The sequence below is a fragment of the Pseudonaja textilis genome, chromosome 8 (genome assembly GCF_049901715.1).
Source record: "Pseudonaja textilis isolate UNSWEBS1 chromosome 8, rPseTex1.2, whole genome shotgun sequence".
Lineage (NCBI taxonomy): Eukaryota > Metazoa > Chordata > Lepidosauria > Squamata > Elapidae > Pseudonaja > Pseudonaja textilis.
In genome coordinates this window covers 40,051,597-40,074,765 of record NC_141997.1, presented here as the reverse complement: position 1 = coordinate 40,074,765, position 23,169 = coordinate 40,051,597, and the positions used below count along the sequence as shown (strand labels likewise).

Sequence of the window (23,169 nt, the reverse complement as noted above, 5' to 3'; positions counted from 1 at the left end):
GAACAAATTGTGACTCCAGAGAAAGAATGAATGAATGACTGTGTGTATCTGTTTGAAGAGCAAAGGCAACATCAACCCGGTACTGAATTAAGTTTTCACAGAAAAAGGCTGGGTTGGTTCCTTCTGGGTGGTTAATACGTACATCGTCCACCAGGACTTCCAGTTCATATTCATGGATCCCTCCTCCTCCGTAAACTGAGAACCCGACCACGATGACTCCCGGTTTGTCGACGGAGAAACAGATGGCATCCGGGGAGCCGTTTCCTGTATTCCAGCTTCTGCCCTGACTGGTTTTTGTAAATCGATTTGGGCTGGACTTGACCGAATGCAAGGAGCTGAGTCCATCAGCCTGGAGAGAAGAAAGTCAAAATTAAGGCAAGATTTGACTGCAAAGGATTGTAAGCAAGGTTAGGTTTCTGACATGTTAATGAAGAAAGTTGCACTGTCGTGCATTTTTTCCTAGTCTGTTCATCAGTGAATTGCCTGAGTAACCTTCTCCGCAAAAATATCCTTAGAAACTGATAATCCCTCAGTTTAAAATGCCCTGGGGCAAAATGCAGCCAAAGCTGAAGCGTTTTATTTCTGGAATAAAATGAGCCAAAGTAAAATCATCATCGGAAAATATGGGAATATAAGGTTTCCCTGAAGTCCTCTTAGCAGACCATGAGGAAAAATAATATGCTGGAATTAGACTTACAGGTGCGTTTGTAGCCATCCTCTCAGTAAATTTCATGAACAGAGGAGTAAATTGTAGAATTTATTTCCTTTTAATGTAACATTGAAGGAAATGATGCATTGTTAATTCTACTGTTCATTACACTTTGTTTTTATTGTTGTAAAGCCACCTAGATTAGCCTCACAGAGGGATAGGCAGCAAATAAATTTCACAAATCAATGAATAAAAGTAAATAAAAAGTTCGGTTAGAATTGGTGAGTCTTTATTACCTCAGACCCCAGTGCAGAAGCTGTGAGCTCGCTCACAATACTCGCAAGCAATCCACAGGTATTAGAAACCAGATGTGCAGAGAACAGCTCATTTTCACGCCTCAGGCTATTTCTCACAGGTAACACTACAATCACCAACATCTTCTCAAGGACCTCGCGAAAACTTGTCATCCCAGAGATGTTCTCTTCACTCTGGAGAAAGAACCAAAGATGTGCGCTTAAAAACTAATCAAGGAGAGAAGTAACCTAGAACTAAGGAGAAATTTCCTGACAATTAGAATGATCAATCATTGCTTGTGTATGCTCCATCGCTGGAGGTTTTTAAGAGATTGAACAACCATTTGTCTGAAATGTTATAGAGTTTCCTGCTTGAGCAGAAGGTTGGACTACAAGACCTCCAAGGTCCCTTCCAACTCTGTTACACTGTTTTCATTTTAAGCTGTTTTTCCTGGTGTCAGTTGGTCTCCGTTGTGATGGGCTCATAACCGGATAACACACCTCAGACGATATAGACCTCTCCAGACTGACTACTAGATTCTTGCTGAAGAAGATGTATTTCAATCAGCAGAATGGCGAAAGTAGCTTCTTTCTTTTGAACTTGTTTGTATATTGCTGGTTGAGGAAAAGGAAGAAGACAACTTTCAACTGTTAGCGGAAGACATGACTTCTGCATCAGCCTGAGTTATCCCAGGGGGTAGGGAAACTTGGCTCTTTTATCACTTATGGACTTCAACTCCCAGAATTCCTGAGTGAGTCATAAAAGGTTCCCCATCCCTGGCCCACTGGTTTTTCAGTTGTTGTGGGGGAAATCAATTTTTGATTTGAATGGGACTGTTTAGTCCTACATTTGTATATTAAATAGTCCCATTCAAGTCAAAAATTGATTTCCCCCACAACTGAAAAAACAGTAGGCCAGTGATGGGGAACCTTTTATGGCTCACTCGGGAATTCTGGGAGTTGAAGTCCATAAGTGATAAAAGAGCCAAGTTTCCCTACCCCTGGCATTAGAAGACATCCAAGGTCCCTTCCAACTCTTGTTATTTGAATAAAATGATCCATATTGTAACACAACTCTGGACTGAATGTATTCAGAAGTCAAATTCTAAACTATGGACACATATATATTCTGACTTGAGCAACAGAACTGAACACATCCCTACTATGCAGGCTGTCCTGGCCCCATCGGAGCCTGAGTCCACAGAGGAAGACGAGCCAGAGCTGGAGATGACTAATTAAACCAAGTGTTCATGATGGAGCTCGCAGAAACCTATCAAAGCTAATTAAAGCTAACTCAAGTCTTTGGAACGCTTGTTCTGGGTTTCGCCTGTTTGGCTTCTGTAGAATCTAACAGGTATCCCAGCTGCTACGATGAACAGATCAGAAAATTATCTGTCAACCTCCAAAGAAAAATTAATGTTAACCTCATGCAGCATTTGTGCAAGACACATAAAGCTTGAATGTACATCCAGCACTTCTTGCCAACTGCTGTTCAGCTATGAATTAAAAGAAAACACGGGCTCAACTATTCTTGAGAGAAGATACTAACTACAGTTAAACAGTTCTTCCCCCTTAGGAAAAAAAGCTTTAGCTAAATGTCAAGCGTGGGAAAATCAGGAAGTCAAATGGATCCTGGTTTGTTGCATGCTAGCTCTCGCAACAAGAATCTGAACTACTAACAGTCCAAAACAAATTGGAGGTAGATAAAAGTCAGTGGAATTCAAGGAGGGCTGGATTTAAATCTCTTGTGGCCATGAAAGGACTCTAAGACTGATGACACATTTGACCCCTCCCTCGGGCTCAGCCTTGTCTCCTACATTAATGCCAGTAACAATTGTGAGAATCTACTGTGACTTGTGTCGGCCCTGCCAAAGCATTTCTGTTGCAGAGATGTACCTGACTTAGTTTTTCCATGTGCGCCACCAGAAGAGGAAAACGATGGGCCAGCGCGGAGTCATTCTCAGTACTGGCTTGTTTGATTCCTGAACAGAGCAAGGCTTCTCCATCGTAAGCAATTGGGAAGATGGAGGTGAGCTTCACAGAGGTATGGCAGAGTGCTGACATCACAGCTGCCAGCAGCCTACTGCTTGAAGTCTTAAAGTTGGCTTCCTGGATGTCCTGGAAAAGAAGCAGGTTGGAACAAAATGAGGGGCTTCCGGCCTGAAAACAGGCCGAGCTTTGCTCCGTTATACCTTGCCCACAGGGGGTTGTGCCAACACTGACACGGGAAAGGTTAGCGGAGAAAATGGAGAAAGCAGCATATTCTGACAGTCAGAACAATTAATTAGTGGAAGCTTGCCTCCAGAAGTTGTGGGGGTCGGAGGTTTTTAAAAAGAAATTGGACAGCTACTTGTCTGGAATAGGGGGTTCCCTGCTTGAGCAGAATAGGGGTCGCCAACCGGTGGGTTATGGACCACTGGTGGTCCGTGAGAAAATTTTGGTGGTCCACAGAGAAATGTCACCCCCCCAAAGCAATTAATCCAGGATGTGCGGGGAACACAAGGCTTGTGTTGCTTGCATTGCGAACAACACAAGGTAGTGAGGGGAGGAGGGAAAGGGCAGAGCGGGGGGACTTGACCAACTCGCCCCACCTGGCCACTGGGCTGTTTCTTTCCGCTTCTTTCTTCTTCTCCTTTTGGCTGCACTCAAAGAAAGCAGCAAAAGTCTTTCTTTCTCTCCCCCAAACTCCGCCAGAAATGAGTCTTTGGGACCCTGCAAGGCCTCTCCTGCTCCAAAAGGATGCACCAGCATAACAAGCCTCACGAAGACTCATTTCTGGTGGAGTTTGGGGGAGAGAAAAAAAAGACCTTTGCTGCTTCTGCTGCTTTCCTTGCATGAAGCCAAAAGTGTCTCTCCTCCCGCCAACCCCCCCAAGAACGGAGCTGGAGACGGTATCCTGCGATCCCAAATAAAGAACGATCGAACGGTAGGAAAACAGGGTGGGGAATTTTCCTGCAGACTTTTTGGGGGGCTTTTCCCAAGGTCTCTGGTCCGTGGGATTTAAAATTATGAGTCTGGTGGTCCCTGAGGTCCAAAAGGTTGGCGACCCCTGGGCTAGAAGACCTCCAAGGTCCCTTCCAACTCTGTTAATTTGTTATTCTGTTCAGGAATGGATGGTAAGAAGAAGGGATGAACAAGAGGGGCAAGAGGCAAACTGAAGCTGGAAGTGGAACACAAATGGCGCTGGGAGAAGAAACTAAGAAGAAAGCACAATTGGAGGAGAAGGAAGTGGAGGAGACTCCCTTTTCTTTCTCTGTCCCTTCTGCCACATTAAGAGTTATTGACCTTTGTAAAAATGGAAACTCAAGCCTGTCGAAGGATGAAGGAGCAATGGGCAACGGAGAACAGCAACAAGTTTCTATTTCAATTAATGCCTTGTCTTGCACAGAGAAGGCATCAACTGCCTATTTGGGGCCAATCTGATGGAAGAATGCTGTTCAGTGGTTTTGGAAAACCAGTAGACCTTTCCAGAGCATCACTTCAAAAGCCAAAGGAAGGGATTTTTTAGTACCTGATCCAAGCAGTTGAGCAAATCACAGAGGCAGGCCCACTGCAAGGCTGGAGTGGGATAGAAAGAGTGAAAGCAGGCCGTGAAGGTATTGTGGCATTCCTGGAGGGCAGCTTCCAGCAGGCTCAGGGGCTGAGTGAGATAGCCTTGAGGGTCGTTGTCCAGCTTGATCATGCAATGGTCAACTCCTTCTGACAAGATTTTTCTCAGCAAGGTTCTCGTCTTCCCAATGCAGTCTGCGAGCCTGCTGCTTTCTTCCACAACAGCTTTAGCGGTGGCTGCAGAGAGCGGTAACCAAAGTGACACTAGGAATGCAGTCAAGACGGTTGAGGGGTCCTTGGTGCTCTCTGAGCTTGGTTGTTTTCTTGCGGACATTTCATGACCCAAACTAGGCATCATCATAAATGCTTTCAATCCTGAGCTACAGATATTCTCCTTTATTTGTACCACATATGGGCTTCAAACCCTTCAGTGTTCTAGTTTGGGTCATGAAACATCTGCAAAAAAAAAAACAGCCAAACTCAGAGAGCACCAAGGACCCCCTCATTTTGACCTGAGCTACAAATATTCTTATTGGTAGTCAAAAAGTTTAATGCTAACTAACAGAAAAAATAAACGTGTCTGGACAAAGATACACCTGAAGGTAACTAAACCAGAATGACAACGACTCTTTTGGGCCACGTGTCCTTTTCTTTGAGGACCTCAAAGACACAATTACCTTCTATTAATCAAAGCTTTCCCCTTTGTCCAAAAAAGGAAGCCAAACAGAGTAAGACTGTGAATTAAGTCAACTTCTAAGTTGGGTTCAATATCCTAGCTTGTTCCAAAGCAGGACAAAAACAATAGCCGTATTTATTTCATAGACAAAATCCCGATTTCCTTGCTTTTGCTACAAATAGAGGGGAGAAGAGGCTATGTGTACAGCTAATAGCCCTTTCCACCTCCTGGCTGGCTAAGGTGAAATAGAATTATTCCACCATGAACTCAGATTTACTAAAAAGAGGTCATTAGGCAGCATGTGCACTTGGAAGGAGGAGGAGGGAGGAAGGAGGAAGGAAGAAGGAAGAAGGAAGAGGAGGAAGAGGAGGAGGAGGAGGGAGGAGGAAGGAAGAGGAAGAGGAGGAGGGAGGGAGGGAGGAAGAGGAAGAGGAGGAGGGGGAGGAGGAGGAGGAAGAAGGAGGAGGAGGAGGAGGAGGCATCTCACCTGAAACAGGGTAAATTTCACAGGTGTAGACACGCAGTAACCTCAAGCAGCAAGTGCCAACGAATCGCAGCCTTTCCAAATCCAGAAGGGTGGCCGTGTACTGGAACCCCTTCAGACCTCGGAGTTCTTCCACGCCTAAAACTAAGGTGGTCCAGCTCCAATGAAGAATGCTCAGCAGCGACTCAAAGCACTCCTGTCCCAAAGGGAAACAAACAGGGCTCAACAGGGCTCAGCATTCATTCATCCAAGGCTGCCCAGTTTGAGATCCCGAGGATAGAAGTATATAGTAACCTTCCAGGGAACCTATGCTTCTTAAAAGGTGGTCAAACCCAACTGCCATTGTCCATCTTCAATTCCTTTAACTAAATCCAAGTTTAGGACAGGATGGGAGGAGAAAAGTTGACAAATTCTTTGGAGAGGCTGGAAGATGATGGTCAGGAAACTTCTTCCTTTCTCCTTCACCCCCATGAAAATATTTTTACGCTGGACTTCAGTCCAACCTTAACAAATTCAAGAGTGCTTTTAACTGAGCTATGAAGGAACAGTAGAACAGCAGGCAGTACCTCCTTCTCCTCCAGATACATTAGTTTTCCTTGCTAAACTGATGATGTTTGTCCATCGTTTTTGAAGAGCGAACATCATCAGTTTAGCAAGGAAAATTAATATATCTGGAGGAGAAGGAGGTACTGCCTGATACAACTTACACAACTAAACTGATATAACTGTAGAAAGCGGATATGCCTGTAGAATTTAGCTCTCCAGAACTTCACCTCTCATTGTTTTTCTAAAAAGGATTTACCTAATCCTGAGGGTCACCAGGGTACCTAGGAACGAGAGGGCCATGCATGGTTCCCTCAGAAGGTCAAACTATTGATAGACAATAAGCAATATGCCACTGCTCTCTTTTGTCAAAATGAATTAACGCTGCAGAATAATCACGGCACAGAAACAGTAGCCCAAGGCCCTATCAAACTCCTATCTTCTAGAGATTATGAGCAAATGCATATGCAGCATAAAGGATAATAAACTCCATGTTCACCTACTGTGTTTCTTCAGCCACTCCAGGTATAAAATGCCATGGACATAAATAAGTTTACTTAAGAATGAATGCACTTTTCTGCAAGGGTTCAATGTGCATATCTTTATTTTGAACAAGTGGTCCTCAACTTATGACAACTGACCCCCAAATTTCTGCTGTCAACAGAAACATTTGTTATAAGTGAGTTTTGCCCCATTTTACAAACTTTCTTGCCCCCATTGTTAAGTGAATCACTGCAGTTGTTAAGTTAGTAACACATTTGTTAAGTGAATCTGGCTCCCCCATTTTGCATCATAGAAGTTGCAAAAGATGACCCCAGGACTCAGCAACCGTTATAAATATGAACCAGGTGCCAAGCATCTGAATTTTGATCATGTCACCAGAGGGATACTGGTTGTAAGAGTGGAAAAACGGTCATAAGTCACTTTTTTTCAGGCCTGCTGAAACTTAGAATGGTCACTAAATGAATTGTGGTAAGTTGATAGACTACCTGTACAAGATTTAAAACATGCAGTAAACTATTCTTTACTAGCCAACTCTTTTTTGCTTGATTAAAACGCGGCCGGGCGGACTCACCACGGAAACGGTTCTTGCAAACGACCGCTTTAAAATGTGCACCGGCTCGCTGGTTTGCTGCTTGCCTTTGGATGCGCTTCCGTCACTCGTTGGCAGCCTTAGAAGGGAAAGCAAAAAGGAGAAACAACGTTGGTGCATCCTGCAAGCAGGTCTGAGGGATATACAATCTCATGCTCCCCATCGGTTCTTGCAAGTCATGGGTTTCTGATCAACGAGCTGCGTTTATTGGAGGCAGGAAATGACCTGCTGTGGTGTCTCAGAGGTAGCAGCTCAAAAATGGTAAGAGAAAAATATATCTGTCCAAATACCTTGATGGAGGAGGAGGAAGAGGAGGAGAAAAAGGAGAAGGAGAGGGAGGAGGGGGAGGAGGAAGAGGAGGAGGAAAAAAGAAGGAGAAGGAGAGGGAGGAGGAGAGGAAGAGGGAGAGGAAGGAGAAGGAGAAAAGGAGGAGGAGGAAGAGGAGGACGGAGAAGAGGAAGAGGAGGAATTATTGCCCACAGCCATAAAAGTAGACCTTCTCTGGAACAAAAGTATATTGGCTACTAATTTAATATATGTTCATTATGGAGAACAATGTAAAGGGTCAGAAAACTCCAATTTTAATTAAGAAACTGTACAACCCACGTTGTTGAATGTTACATTATGCTTTCCGTTCAAATGTCTGCTTAAAGAGGATAGACAGACAGACACAGAGATAGAGATATATAGAGATGTACACAAACAAACACACACACACACACACCCATTACCTGTATAAGAGTTGAGGGATCTGGCCTGCATTAACGTCTGTGCCATTATTTGATTTCTTTGAACTTTTAAACTGGAAGACAATCCTGCAAGAGGAAAACGGATTTAGAGGCCGGGGATGCTCCCTCCGTTTCAGAGGCTCCGGGGGGGGGGGAATGGGAAGGGCGCTTACCCATCATCCGTAGTAATGGAGGCTTGTCCATGGGAGCCGCAGTCGCTGCTGGGGCCAGAAACTCGTGCCCAGGCGACATACCACCAGCTGGCTTGCAGGAGGACAGGTTCGTCAAACATCATAGCATACTTTTCCCTGAGGAAACATCAAGGAAAATTGGCGTCTGTTATAGCGAAGGGCTACGAGTCATCTGTTTAATGGAACTTTATTTGAATGTTGCTCTGGGCTGCAAGGGCTTTTTCTTTTTTTTCTTTTAATTTATCAAGTTTATACAGTCGCCCATCTCCTGAGAAGTGACTCTGGAAGTGACATGTAAAGAAAAGGAATATAAACTGACTAGCTGGATACCTGTGCTTCGCTACGAAACTATGTGGTCAGGCTTAGTTTTGGGGGAGGAAAATAAGAAGAAAAAAAATTCTGCCTCTGCCTACCAGCACCCATCGGTATTCATCTGGCTAGCGTCCTCTCAGTGTGTGAGAGAGTTGAGGGCTGTTTGGAAAGTGAAACAGAATTTGCTGTGTGAGCAAGAAGGAGAAAGCAAGGAGCCTGAGTGTGGCTTAGCTCAACGGTTCTGTACTAAAGCTGCTTGGTGCTGTGAAACTAAAACTGAAACTCCTCTGCTTGTGTTTCGCATTTGGAACAGAGTTATTTTCTGGTGGGAAGGGGGAGTAGAACTCCTTAGCATCAGAGTGTGTTAATAATAAATAATATACAAAATACTAATGCTCTGATGGTCATTTCAAAAAATCCTTTCTTAGTGAGCACCTAGAATCCAAGAGGTACGTACTTGCCAAATTTCAAGTTTGCAGGCTTTATGGGTCTGGAGATTTTGTGATGATGCGTGTGTGGTATTTCGCTTTTATATATAGAGAGAGAGATTTGTTAAGGTTGAAATATGTGTTATTATTTCTGGTGCTCTGGCAGTTGATTAGCATTGAATGATGAGGTTTTATACTTTATGGATAAGAAATGAGATAATTGTCACTGTTCATATATACAATGAAACTGATTATAGGAAATAGGAGAGAGGGAAGGAGAGGTATTTTATTAAAATATCAGAGAAGTTGTCTGTACTTGGAAGAGTAATTTCTTTATACGTTTTTTCTTTTTTAAACTATATTAATATATTTTTCCTTTTTCCTCTGCATTTTTATAAATATTTCATATTTTATTTTTCATATTCTTTTTTGTTTGCATTAGTTTTTTTATCCTATAAATAAAAATATACAAAACAAGTAAAAGGAAGGTATATAAGGTTTGTTTATTTGATTGAAGTTAAAATAATATATGTTGTTATTTTTGATTAACTGGACAGACTTCTGCTGACAGAAGGAGTGAAAAGTTGATGCTTTATGGATTTGCTATGATAAGAGACAAATCATGCAGATAAGAGGATTTTTCAATTGTAATTAAAATCCTTCATAAAAATTACATATACAAAAAGGAACCTTTTAATTCAGTTACTTACAAATCCTTACTTGGTTCAGCATTTATAGCATGTCAATTTTCTATTTTTCTTGAGGAGGGTTTTTACGTAAGGAGCAGAATAATCGTTGACTGTGTCTCTTCCCGCCAATTTTTTTTAAAGTTTCTCAAAATAAAGAGATTACTAGAATAGACTGATTCATCACATTAAATTAATTTTAATGATATGTTCATAAAACAGTGACAAGTTTTATATCAAACAATCAAGCATATTGAAGCAGTAACCCCAGAACAATGCAAGGTTTCAGAATATTGGTTAAAGGAGTGATATGATTGGGCTGATTCTCCTTGTTTGTTGTCATTTATGTTTATTATATGCATAATTTTGTATTTATTTATTCTGTCAATGTTTATGTGGTGTATATTGGAGGGGGTGACCCTTTGAGAGTTGTATGCAACCAAATTTAATTTTAATGTATGCCAATCGTGTATATTCAAAGTAAGAATAAATTTTCTCTAAGTCTAATTGTCCTCCTTATTCTAAACTGTGTGCCTTCGGGATGCTCTTCCTTTTTTAAACTGAAAATAAAAACTCGGGTTAAGAGAAGTGATTCATTTCTGAAAATTCTACCCACCTTGCGGCACAATCGTATGCCAGGACATCTGTCTCAGCAAGAAGGTCCCCATCTGTCTCATGGTCACCTCCATCTGGCCCCAACTCAAAGAGCTAAAAAAAAGAGAAACCTTCAATGGTTTTACCTTCTAATTGAACTGGGAGGTTGCTCTCTTCTTACCCCTTCAACCTTGTGCCGTGATGGCAAACCTATGGCATGCTTGCCAGAGGTGTCATGCAGAGCCTTCTCTGTGGGCATGCGAGCCATCACCCCAGCTCAGCTGTGCCGCGCATGCGCACACATCTCCCGCCTGAGAGCAGGTCTTCGGGTCTCTGCTGTGCATGCACGGGAGGCTGGGCGCATGCACGGGGAATGTGGGCGCATGCACGGGAAACATGCACATATTATTGTGTTTTGGGGGTGCATGCGCACACATGCACATAGGGCGCTCAGTGCCGAGAAGGTTAGCCATCACTGCCCTAGTGTCTGGGCAAATCTAGTTGGGCAGAGTTCATCAGGTGCCAAGGAAGCAGCCTGAGAACATGCCTTAACTGAGAGCTTTCGTCAGAGACACTGAGCAAGGGAGGATGGGCTATCACTGAAGGCAACGGCTACCACTTCAGAAGCCCAAGGCAGCCTGGAGTAGGTAAAGGCTGGGAGGCAAGTCAACAGGTCACTTTCAATCTTATAACCATCAAACTCACTCATGTCTTCCGAGAATATATTCTAATTTGGGAATAAAACTTAAACCATTCTGAAACTTCAAATCAAACACACTGTTTTGGCATTTTCTAAAGTCAACACCCCTAACTCTCAACTGAGTTCAGGACAAATATTCTTATGCAACTCTTTTCAACAAATCCAGGCACTCATTTTAGCACCTACTCTAACTGAATGGGGAGGATATGCAGCCTGACTATTTATTATGCAATGCAAAATTCAAAGTTTTGAGAGCATTGGATGAAATAAAACGGCAGACTATTCGGTTTATCTTCATCACTGCAATACCTACAAGGCTTACAGTCCTGGATGAAGCCTGATATGCTAGCCTTGACCAAACTCCACGTATTGATTTTAGAAAGTACAGAATTATTTTAATAGTAGTAGTAAAAAATGGCTGGTTTATATGGGTTCAACTATTTTAATGCTCCCAATTTTAGATATGTGCCATGACAACATTAGGTCTGTTTATAAGAATAATAAAGGTCGCTTTTATGACAACTTACAGGAAGAAATACATTTGAGGAAAGAGAAAGAATATCTGTGAAAAATCAAATGTGAACTGCATGTTTCTTATTATTTTCACATTTTTTTTATACATTTTTTATTTTTTGCACAAAAGCAAGTTTCCTTCCTTCCTGGTATTTCAAGAGCTGCCTGATCAAAGCCATGCTCTGTTTCAAATTCAGATTTGAACAAGGCTCCTTTCCCTACCTTTATCTTAGCAGTGTACTCTCCCCTGCCGCCAAAAAGGCCCAGGCCACCAAGCAACAGGTCAGTATCCGCGCAAAAGCGAATGGCTTCCACGGAGTGAGCTGAGTAACCCCACCCTCCTCCATGACCTAAGAAAAAAGGAAAACAGGGGGTCATACAACTGTCCACAGGGACATCCTGGCCAGAGGGGAGGAGCGGGGAGGATCAGCAGCTAAGAAAGTGAGGGTTACTTTCAAATCTGTTGACGATACTGTAGTCTTCCTTGGAGTAGACTTTCATCACCGCGTGACTCTCCTCTTCAGTGTTCATCACGCCCATTTTTAAGTCCTGCATGGCTGCCAATGTGTCAAGGCAACCTTTACAAATAAAGCAAAAGGATGAAGACAGATGGGTCGTATCCATCCAAATGGAGCAATGTGAACAAGCGAACAAAGGGTAATTTGTTCAGACGTGGGTTGAGGAATACGTGGCATGTAAAGCCGTAAATCTGGCTTTCTAGCTAAAAAAATACCAAAGGAATAACACACTTTGCAAATTATTTGTACTGTATACCTCTACGGCTATAACTGTAGGATTAGAATCTGTCCAGATCAACAAGCTTGCTGACTTATATTTATTAAAACATTTAATATCTATCTGACCGCACAGTCCTTGAATGTTCCAAGACTTCAACTATAAAAGCATTAAAAAAAAAAATAACAAGTCGACCTCGCTATCTTGTGCAGGGACTGTTATGATGGTGCTGAAAAAAAAAAGAAATAACTTTGAAACCAAGGTGTGCATTTGTAACTTTCACAGCCTCTGTCTCTCCCAGTCATGCGTTTGGCGTTACAGTCAGTCAGTATGTGTTGTCCTGTACCTGACATTTTCCTTTCATTTTCTCCTGACTTGCTGAGTGCAGGGGGGGAGTTTAAACAAGCTAGCTCTTTCGACAATCCTTCCTGTGTCCCTTGCAAAGCAGAGAGAATGGGGAGGAAGGGATTACACGTGAGCAAGCACACAATCGGGAGCAGACACCAAAAGGAATGTGGTAGCAGGCTACTCAAACAGGTGTCAGCACATTCTCTCGGTATGCATTCCCACTGTCTCCCTGCTTACTTTCTTATAATCCTTTCCTCTGCAACGAACATAAATACCAACATTAAATTGTTAATTAAAGCAGCAGAGGAAATCCAATAGATGGGGGAATAGGGGAACAGGATATCTGAAGTAAAGTCAGAAGCACAGGGCCAATCGTGTGATTTTTCCAGTTAGCCACCACATCGTTTAGCAACAGAGTCGATACTTGTGAGGAGTATCTGTATCGTTCTTACAGTTAGTAAAGCTACTCTAGTAATAAGGTTTGATATTTTGCAAGTTATTTTGAGGTGGATGGTTCATACCGAGCATGTGCAAAGCTGCATGGGATCTTGTGGTAAGAGCTTTGGATCCTGTTGGAAGAGCCAGTTCTGGACTGAGAATGCTGCAACGGGACTGGGTATCCGGAGCAGTGGGAAGCCTGGAATCGGCCACAACTGAGTTGTAACTCCACAATTCTCTTGCATTGGGTCGAAACCTGTTCAAAAGAATTAGATTTGATACCTTTCAAGCTGTTGTTATTACCACGCGGCCTAATAAACTCAAACGCAGGGATTTCAGATTAGAGGTTGCCAACTTCATGTTCCTCGTCCTGCAATGGACAGGCAGGTAGGTCTTATTCTAGAAAACTATGGGAGAATGAAGGCAAGCATTCTATTCCTCCAACAATACAGATTCGACTGAATGTGTGATGACCCAGGGTGGGACATAAAAATAACGAAGTTACAAAAATAGAACAAATTCCCTTTAATGCCTCCAACTTGGCCCCAATGTCCAATTATCCTCAGCTGGATATTAAACTCTTAAAAAAAAAACAGTCTACAGAGGGAGTAAATGCAGTCCGAACCCAAAGTAAAGATAATTAGAAATAAAAAAAACCAACACAAACCACACTGAAGTAATTAATACGGCAGGCCAGGATGATAAATTGCAGACTTCCACCAGATAACGCAGCAACCAGTTGGGAGGAAGCCAAAACCCAGAAAAGCTTTGACAAGAATAATGCACACTTTGCTTCCATGCGCAGTTTATCCTTTTAAATAGTCCTCCCAGCTGCAGCCCATGAAGGGGATCAGGGCTCTTTCCTCCCCCATAGACCATGCCACTCACGTTTCTCCCTTATCCGCTCCTCCCTGCGTGCCCTAGGATGAAGAGAGGATGGGCCTGGGTCTTCATCTCAATGCCCATCCAGCCTGTGCCCTTCCCCGGTTTCCTCCACAACCACTGGAGCCACACTCCCATTCCCTGTCAGCTATTCTATCTCTCCCTCGGAGTCAGACTCCAACAGGGACATGACAGAATGTATAAAATGTATAACTTCGGCTTTAAGCTAAGGCTGAGTAGGCAGTGGTCTATGGCGTCAAAGCTGAGGCAGCTATGTCACCCTTCCTTCCAAATCATTCTAAAACTGCAAATCTTTGCATTGGCAGGAAGAGGCGCCATAATCATTGTGGCTTAGGGGTGCCACATAGCCTTCGTCTGGCACTGTTGTGGTTCACCAGCAAACTGTGCAGACGGCAGCAGAATCGGACAGTGGGGAAGAACAGGGACAAGTCCAGGAGTTTGGAGAGGACTCGGACGAGGGTCCTGCGTCTGATGCAGAGATGGGGCCAGGCCCATCGGGGAGTGGGGTGCTGACTCCAGAACCTCCGGAGTCTGGCAGCAGTGAGGCAGAGGACCCAGGGGAGCCTGTTCCCAGCGTGCGTGTGCGCAGAGCTGCTAGAAGGCAAGAGCAGCTGAGACAAAAGGGGTGACTCAGGAGTAAGGCTGGGAGATGATTGCCCCTCCCATAAAGTATAGAAGACAGGCAAAGATGACGAAACCTTTGCAGGAAGCAAAGTCATTTGTTCTGTTCGGATGAATCCTTGAAGCTCTTTGTACTTCGGTTGGGTTTTTTTTTTCTAGTTCATTTGACCCTTCTGTTATTGGAAGCACTTCACAGAGAAGAAAGGTGAGTGCTTTATCTTGAGGGACTGTTTGAGATTCATTATAATAAAATAAGACTTGTTTTTAAAATAAGCCTGTGCATAATTACGGTCTTGGAAACCTTGGTCAGAACAGGCACTGGCTCCATCTCAACACAAAGGTTGCCACCTGAAGTGTGTGCATCAGAAAATAAACCCTACTGAACTCAAGCTCCTGCATGAAAGGCAAGATATAAACCTAATGAAGAAATACGGGTAGTCCTTGACTTACTTTGTTCAAAGTTACGACTGGAAAAAAAAGGAACGTGACTGTTTTTCACACCTACAACCTTTACAGCCTCCTCATGGTCAGGTGATCGGAATTTGGAGGCTTGGCAACTGCCTCATATTTATGACCGTTGCAGTGTTGTGGGGGCACGTGATCCCCTTTTGCGACCACCTGACAAGCAAGGTCAATGGGGAAGCCAGATTCACTTAACAACCAGGTCAACTAACTTAACAACTGCAGTGATTCCCTTAACAACTGCAGCAAGGTCGTAAAATGGAACCAAGCTCACTTGACTAAGGTCTCGCTGTTGAGGTCAACTGTGGTCATAAGTTGAGGATTACCTGTAAACGTGATTTACTGGCAAAAGAACAAGAGAGTGTGAGGCTATACGCAAGTTGCAGAAGGTGGACCCTGCCTACGTTGGTGTATCTTCCAGATTTAGGGAGAGAATATTGCTAGAGAATATCCGCAGCAGGGATGAATAGAACTAGACTAACAGAATTGCTAAAATTCTAAATTCTCCCATGATTTGATTCCCAAGGCTACCTCTTCTGGCATAGACAACCTTCTTTTTTCACATTAACACAGAGAGCAGACTTTCTACCCACTGTTACAGCTCTAGCTTATTATTCCCCTTAATGAAGATTCTTCTACCCCACCCCACCCACTTATTTTTCCAACTTTTCTCATTTTCTGTGCCTTTCTGCACTCTCCTCCTTCACCATGCACCATTCCTTGTTACCCTACGACAGGGGTCTTCAAACTTGGCAGGTTTAAGACTTGTGGACTTCAACTCCCAGAATTCCTCCTCAGGTCATGTTAGCTCAGGAATTCTGGGAGTTGAAGTCCACAAGTCTTAAACCTGCCAAGTTTGAAGACCCTTGCCCTATGAGCTCATCCGTATTCCCTTTTCTTTAAGCAAAGAAACAGTTCAAGAGCAAACACGCTGATGTTATCTCCTTACGAATGCTGGTTAAGGATTGCTGTTAATACCAAAAAAAGAAAAAGGAAAGGAAAGGAAAGGAAAGATTCCTCATTCCAAAGCACGAGGCGTTGGTTCCCTTCCCAGATTCACTGAACTGGCGTTTGAAAAGTTCTCCTCCCGCCCTGCAGTATTTTATTTCCGCCCCCCTGCCAACGCTTACCGCCAAATGACATCATAAACAGGATCTAGACACACGCCAAACCCCTGGAGGTCCTCTTGTTCCGAATCATTAAATGTTTTACAACTTCCGTCAACTTTGTTTATCAAAAGACACTTGAACGGAGGGGGCTCCGAGATGGAAGCTGGAATCAAGCCTAAGAAACACATAAGCGAAAGTCAGATGTTTGGCCGTTTATTCAGTCTGAAGAATAATATTCATCGCCATTTACCGGAGCTGAATTTAAGAAGCTTCCCCCATCCCAAAGATAATTAGAAGTGGGGGGGAATGGTTATGATAGGCACACACATATATTCCTAGATACTCCTCTTGGCAACTCAGCCTGCACACGCCGACACAGGCCACACTCCAACAAAAGGCAAGGCCAATCCTTCCCCCACCTACGCCCAGCAAATAAGTATTAATCTAATTAATTAGGGGTTTTGTTGTGTAAGAGTGTGCATGTGCGGCTTTTAAATTAACTGCTCGGACCAGACCCTGCAATTTTCTTGGGAACCTTTTTCAGAAGCGGCCTGCTCTGCCCTCCTTCTTCTTCCCAGGGCTCAGCCAGAGGGACTGGCCAAGGTCACCCAGTTGGCTTTGTTTCTAAGGCAAGACTGGAACTCGTGGGCCTGATTTTCAGCCTGGCGCCTCTGACCATTACATCAACTGGCTCTCCTGATTAAAACTATTGCATGTCAAAAGTTGGGCCTCCCTAATATAAGTAAGTGGGTGCCTCTCCTTTCCTCTCTTCCCCTCCTCTCTCTCTTCTCCTCTCCTCTGCCTCTTCCTCCCATCCCTCCCTTCCCACTTCTCCTCTCCTCTGCCCCTCCCTCTCCTCCCACTCCTCTCCCTTCATCTCTCCTCTGCCTCCTCCTCCTCTCCCTCCCCTCTCCTCTCTCCCTTCTCTTCTCTCCCCTCCCCTCCCCTCTCCCTCTTCTCCTCTCTTCACCCCTGCCTCTCCTCTCTCCCTTCTCCTCCCTCTGCCTCTTCCTCCCATCCCTCCCTTCCCACTTCTCCTCTCCTCTGCCCCTCCTCTCCTCTCCCCTCCTCCCCTCTCCTCTCTCCCTTCTCCTCCCCTCTGCCTCTTCCTCCCATCCCTCCCTTCCCACTTCTCCTCTCCTCTGCCCCCTCCTCTCCTCTCCCTCCTCCCCTCTCTCCTCTCCCTCTCTCCTCCCCTCTGCCTCTTCCTCCCATCCCTCCCTTCCCACTTCTCCTCTCCCTCTGCCCCTCCCTCTCCTCTCCCTCCTCCCCTCTCCCTCTCTCCTTCTCTTCTCCCCTGCCTCCCTCTCCCTCACCCTCTCCCCTTCTCTTCTCTCCCTCCTCCTCTCCCTCTCCCTCCCCTCTCCCTCTTCTCCTCTCTCCTCCCCTCTGCCTCTCCTCACTCTGCCTCTCCTCTCCTCCCACTCCTCCCCTCTCTCCTCCTCCCCTCTCCTCTCTCCCTTCTCCTCTCCCCACACCCTCTCCTCTCTCTCCCTTCTCTTCTTTCCCCCTCCCTCACCCTCTCCCCTTTCTCTTCTCTCCCCTCCTCCTTCTCCTCTCCCTCCCCTCTCCCTCTTCTCCTCTCTCCTCCCTCTGCCTCTCCTCACTCTGCCTCTCCTCTCCTCCCTCCTCTCCTCTCTCTCCTCCCTCTCCTCTCTCCCTTCTCCTCTCCCACACCCTCTCCTCTCTCCCTTCTCTCTTTCCCCTCCTCACCCTCTCCCCTTTCTCTTCTCTCCCCTCCTCCTTCTCCTCTCCCTCCCTCTCCCTCTTCTCCTCTCTTCTCACTCTGCCTCTCCTCTCTCCTTCTCCTCTCCCCTCTCCCCTCTCCTCAGCCTCCGCTGCTCTCCCCTCCCCACAGATACAGGTCAAACTTTTGTGATGGGGGATCCCCATCTATCGAAGCTCCCATTCTGCAGAAACATCCATCTGCACGAGGAGCCATAGCTGGATCCTCTCCCACAGAGACAATGAGGCAAGGGCAACACCACTGTGCCCCGTAACCCTGATGGGAGGGCAGCAAAAGAAATATTCCCTCCTTCCGTCGGCCCCTCTGCCAGATCCATCCGCGCACCCCACCCCCACAGCTCACTTTTACCTGCTGCAGCAGCTTTACAAGGCAACCCCGGTCCTTCCTTCCCATCCATCCTCCCCCTCCCCACCCCCCTCGGGGGCTCCCCCATTAACAGATCGTGATTTTGAGAGCAGACCTCCATTCCCTTGGCTTTGAGGGGAGTCAACGCGTCCGCTAGAAATGAACCATTTCCCTGAGCTGCTGCTGCAGCAGCTAACAAGCCTCTTGCCTATGATATGCCGGCTGGCAAAAATCTCCGACGTTGCAAGCACGTGAGAGTTGATAAGAGCTTCGTCGATCCGAAGGAATGTCTGATCCCCACTGGCTCCAACCCAGGTTGCCTTGCGTCCATACTTGGAGCCCACGTTGGGCACCGCGGCTGGCTTTGCGTTCCAGTAAGGAATGTCCAGGATGGGTCTGCCAAGCTGCCCTTTCTGAAAAGGCGAATTCGAAAGGGGCAGAAAAAAAATAAGAGAGTAGAAAATGAAGCATTACAAGACGCTCAAGTGGTGAACACGAATTCTCAGCTTTGTCAGCTGTGGCTCCAGCAAATGTTTCATGAAAAAACCTCACATTAAGTGTTTGCGGTTTGGTTTCAGCAGTCTGAATATCAATGAACCTCCTCCTATGACAAATAACCTCGGAGCTTGTAGTGCTAATTATTAGTATTCAATTGTGACTCGTGTTTGTATGAATTGGTTGGGGGTTGTTAGGACTATTTCGAAATGAATCTGAATTTGGCTCATAATGGCCTGGGGACTCATTTCTAATTGAAAAAATACAGAAGAACAAAAGTTAGAAGGGACCTTGGAGGTCTTCTAGTCCAACCCCCTGCCTAGGCAGGAAACCCTACACCACTTCAAATGGTTATCCAATATCTTTTTAAAAACTTCCAGTGTTGGAAAGTATTCACAACTTCTAGAGGCAAGTTGTTCCACTGATTGTTATCACGGTCAGGAAATTTCTCCTTAGTTCTAAGTTGCTTCTCTCCTTGATTAGTTTCCACCCATTGCTTCTTGTCCTGCCTTCAGGTGCTTTGGAGAATAGCTTGACTCCCTCTTCTTTGTGGCAACTCCTGAGATACTGGAACACTGCTGTCATGTCGCCCCTAGTCCTTCTTTTCACTAGACCAGACGTACCCAATTCTTGCAACGGTTCTTCATATGTTTTAGCCTCCAGTCCCCTAATCCTCTTTGTTGCCCTTCTCTGCACTCTTTCTAGAGTCTCAACATCTCTCTTATATTGTGGCAACCAAACCTGAATGCAGTATTCCAAGCGTGGCCTTGCCAAGGCTTTATAAAGTGGTATTAACACTTCACGTGATCTTGATTCTATCCCTCTGTTTATGCAGCCTAGGACTGTGTTGGCTTTTGGGGCAGCTGCTGCACAAGGCTGGCTCCAATTTAAGTGGTTGCCCACTAGGACTCCGAGGTCCCTCTCACAGTTACTACTATTGAACAAGGTACCACATATACTAGTACCTGTGCACTATGTCTAGAATCCCTCCAGTTTTAAACACTGATGACATCCGTACAATTAACACCGTTCCACCCAAAAGAAAGTAAGTTTCTCTAAAAGATGGAAAACATTCGGCATTATGCAACTGGTTTGGACAAGGAAAGTCATTTTAAGGAAAAAAAAATGCTCACAGAGAAACTTCCAAAGGTAAAGACTTGTCCATCCATCAACAGAACAGCTGTGTGGTTGCTGCCTGCACTGACTTGGGTGCTGGGTCCTGGTAATGCTTGCACTAAAGTGGGACAACCCCTAAATTGGAAAGGAAAAAACAACAACTGTGAATTCATCCATTCTTGGGTACCTGTGCACAACAGGAAGTCAAACCTGAAATGACACAATTAAAATAACTAATGATCTCTTGGATTTGGGGAGGACGACAAGAAAGCATTTAAACTATGCAAAAAAATGAATGGACCACACTCAATATTGGAAGAATTTAAATGCCTTTCCTTGATCTGCTCAAATAAGCAGGGGTGGACCTGAGCTGACCTCCAAAAAGGTAAGTGGGACAAGACCTTGAAGAGCTGGGATTGGGAATGACTAGGAATACCAGGTTTCCAAATGGGAAATGGATGATCTGGTCACGTAATGTCTCGCTTAAAGACGTCACTTAGTAACTGAAATTCAGTTCCGACTGCGGCTGTAAATGGCTGCCCTGCATTAAAATTAAAATATCTGTGACCATAACAGTGATGAAGATGATAATGTAACGATCATGACCAGACCATCAGACTCTAGCCGTGCTGCCCTAATAAATTAAGAGGCAGTAATGACAGCCCAGAAACAGAGCAGCGTGGTGGCCTAGAGGTGAAGAGGCTTGCCTTTCACTCGGGTTGAGAGTTCAATCCCAGGCAATGTTTCTCTATCAGGGCGCAAAGAAAAAGTATCTGCTGTGAACTCCCTGCAGGCATCAGGAAGGGCATCTGGCCAGTAAACGCTCAGTTCCATCTAGTCGCCCCAACTCTATCTCGAATTAGGGGATCACAGGATCGTAAAAAGGGAGTTTAATGACAATCCAGAAACAGAGCAATGAGACAGCACCAAAATCTTAAAGGTCTTATTCTGCAAATAAAATGAACCAATGCAATTCTCCCACCTCGCCCTCCCCCCCCCCAATTAAAATGTTCATATTTATAGCGCAAGACTGACGTACCTAGAATTCACATCTCCATGCCCAAGCTGCCCATGTTGCCCATATCCAAACGTGTAAACATCTCCGTTCTCCATTAGAACAACTAGAGAGAATAAAATGGGGAAATCGATCAATATCCCGATTAACCGAGCTTCACATCATGAATTCATCACTGCAAAGAAAGGTCTGAGTCCCCGATATATAAATATATACTCCAGTGGATAAAATTGTCTCCCAAGGGAGCTGATGCTAGGTTCCGGCTATTTGGACTCTGGAGCTACCCATGACTCTAGGCGCATGTGCAAGCCATCTTGTGCAGACACAAAGACTTGCACACTTGTGCCATCCCCACCAGGTTTCAAATTCTTCTCTGCCAAAGTACAGGAAAAAAAAAGATTAAATTCTTAGATCAATTTGATAGAAAAGACTGTACCTGAGTGATGAAATCCACAGCTGACTTGTACTGCTCGAAGATCGCAATCGAAGTGGACAGTCCCTGGAGGGTAGGTGGTGATTTTGCTGGCATCTTTCTCACTCCTATCTCCGCTTCCATCTACAAAGGTAAGACATGAGAATCTCCCATTCGTGTCTCTCAATTAGCTCCACACTAGCATCCAATCACATGGCAAGAAGAGGCAAATCCTAATATCCTAACTAGAAGTATTAGTGGAGTACTTGGATGTTGTCATTGTTAAACATGAAAAATAACTGTCTCTCAGATTTATCAGGTTACAATGACAAATCAGAATATGAATATGAGTTTTGTATGTTAACAAGCCATATTTCCATCATCTGTTCCAAGAAATTAACAATGTAAAACTGTTCTATAGTCATAATTCATTTTTTTTAAAAATAGGTTATTTTCATATTGATATTTAATATAATACTCAATCCAAATAATAATGACATATCACAGAAGTCCTGGTTTCTCTTCAAGTAAACAGTGCTTAATGTTTTTAGCAGTATTTAAGACAATACAGGGTTTTCTGTGTGGTTTGAACAAAACAGTAAAGACATCTGTTCAAAATTTCATTTGAATATCCGAATGACAAGAATAATCTCTAAAGTTTGCTACAAAGTAGACTTAGGATCCCTACAAATAATTGTGGAAAAGCACCACCATTTATTTTTCAGACCGTGTTATTTTTGCAATTCATATATTTTGATTTATTTCTATTTTTTCTTAGAAAGGGTATTTCAAAACAAGAAAAAAACTGAAGATAAAGAATAAGATTTTCCTTTAAAAATCACAATTTTATCTCAAAGGTTGCCTGGGAGGGTTAAAACGTGAATATGTCTGAAACAAAAATACAATGGATCGATATTCCATTATCACCTTTGGGACAAATTTCACCAATGCATTCTTTCCGTTCTCTCCCATTAGGTTCCTTAAAGGACGCACTTAAAATCTAGTGACGCAAAATTTAATAACTGAGCTGGGGTGGGGGAGTGAAAGGGAAGGAACCCCAGTGTCTAACCTCTCCCTTCCTCCAGTCTGTGCCTTCTGTTCACACGCTGCCTTTTCTCTTCTTGTCTCAGCTGGAGATGTTCTTCCAGGTTAACGCCGGGCACAGGGACAGCTGCGTCACAAAAAGGGAAACCCCGTCAACATACACTAGACCTTGTGTTTTCCCCCATACCTGGCTAAATTATCCCAAATTAGGTAAAAAGAGTTTTTGTTTGGGTAAAGACTGGTGGAACCTATTGCCCAATCGCCACGGGGACACTTAAATAAGGGCTTTCTGACAGGAGGATTTGGACCATGAAGAAAAACTTTTGGGAAGCAGTGCTGTGTATGGCAAACACCCTCCCCTTCTGACATAGGTGCCCCTCGTTTAATATTTTATTTCTTTCATTTTATTGATGTTATTATTTATTTTTCCATTTTTATTATTATATTTATATCTATTTTATTTTATATATCTATTTTATTTTATATTTCTACTTTTACTTTATTTTATTTTTTGACCATCCACCTTACCTCAAGGTAACTTGAGGAGGTTTACAATATTAGAAAGATAAAATATTACAAACCCTACACACCATAAAGAAGATAAAATACTCAACTCTAGCTAAAAGACGGAGGCAGGGCCTGTTCAGATATAGGGCTGAGCTACGCCTTAGATCTGAAGGGGTTGGGAAACTTTCCTTTCCCCAGGTAGGTGTCATGCTGCTTCACAGTAACAATGTTAAATGATAACTTGAAGAAAAATATATTTGGGGCGTTTAGAACAAAACGCTGTAGAAGGGATCCACCTGTCCACTTTTCTCCTTCCCCTCAATTGGGAAATTGAAGGAAATTGCATCTGGCCATTTTGCGGTCAAATTGGGATGGCCCCCATCTTGGGGTCCAGGGGGGTCTCCAAAGAGTGAACTGATGAACTGGAACCCCC

General features: G+C 44.1%; 1 protein-coding gene across 6 annotated transcripts in view; it reads right to left on the bottom strand.

Annotated features, from left to right (window-relative positions):
* The window catches only part of MYCBP2 (MYC binding protein 2), a 134,793-nt gene that overhangs the window by 78,568 nt on the left and 33,056 nt on the right, over positions 1-23,169 (bottom strand). For all 6 annotated transcript variants that reach the window (XM_087938006.1, XM_087938007.1, XM_087938008.1 and 3 more), the window contains exons 17-34: positions 22,255-22,356; positions 21,210-21,329; positions 20,798-20,879; positions 19,776-19,893; positions 18,356-18,560; positions 16,077-16,230; positions 13,044-13,216; positions 11,892-12,017; positions 11,662-11,789; positions 10,249-10,340; positions 8,189-8,323; positions 8,019-8,102; positions 7,270-7,366; positions 5,655-5,847; positions 4,454-4,728; positions 2,839-3,060; positions 946-1,137; positions 143-349 (exon numbers count right to left, since the gene is read on the bottom strand). In XM_087938006.1, the coding sequence (XP_087794132.1) occupies positions 143-349; positions 946-1,137; positions 2,839-3,060; positions 4,454-4,728; positions 5,655-5,847; positions 7,270-7,366; positions 8,019-8,102; positions 8,189-8,323; positions 10,249-10,340; positions 11,662-11,789; positions 11,892-12,017; positions 13,044-13,216; positions 16,077-16,230; positions 18,356-18,560; positions 19,776-19,893; positions 20,798-20,879; positions 21,210-21,329; positions 22,255-22,356 (2,705 nt within the window). The remainder of the gene's footprint in view (positions 1-142; positions 350-945; positions 1,138-2,838; positions 3,061-4,453; positions 4,729-5,654; positions 5,848-7,269; positions 7,367-8,018; positions 8,103-8,188; positions 8,324-10,248; positions 10,341-11,661; positions 11,790-11,891; positions 12,018-13,043; positions 13,217-16,076; positions 16,231-18,355; positions 18,561-19,775; positions 19,894-20,797; positions 20,880-21,209; positions 21,330-22,254; positions 22,357-23,169) is intronic.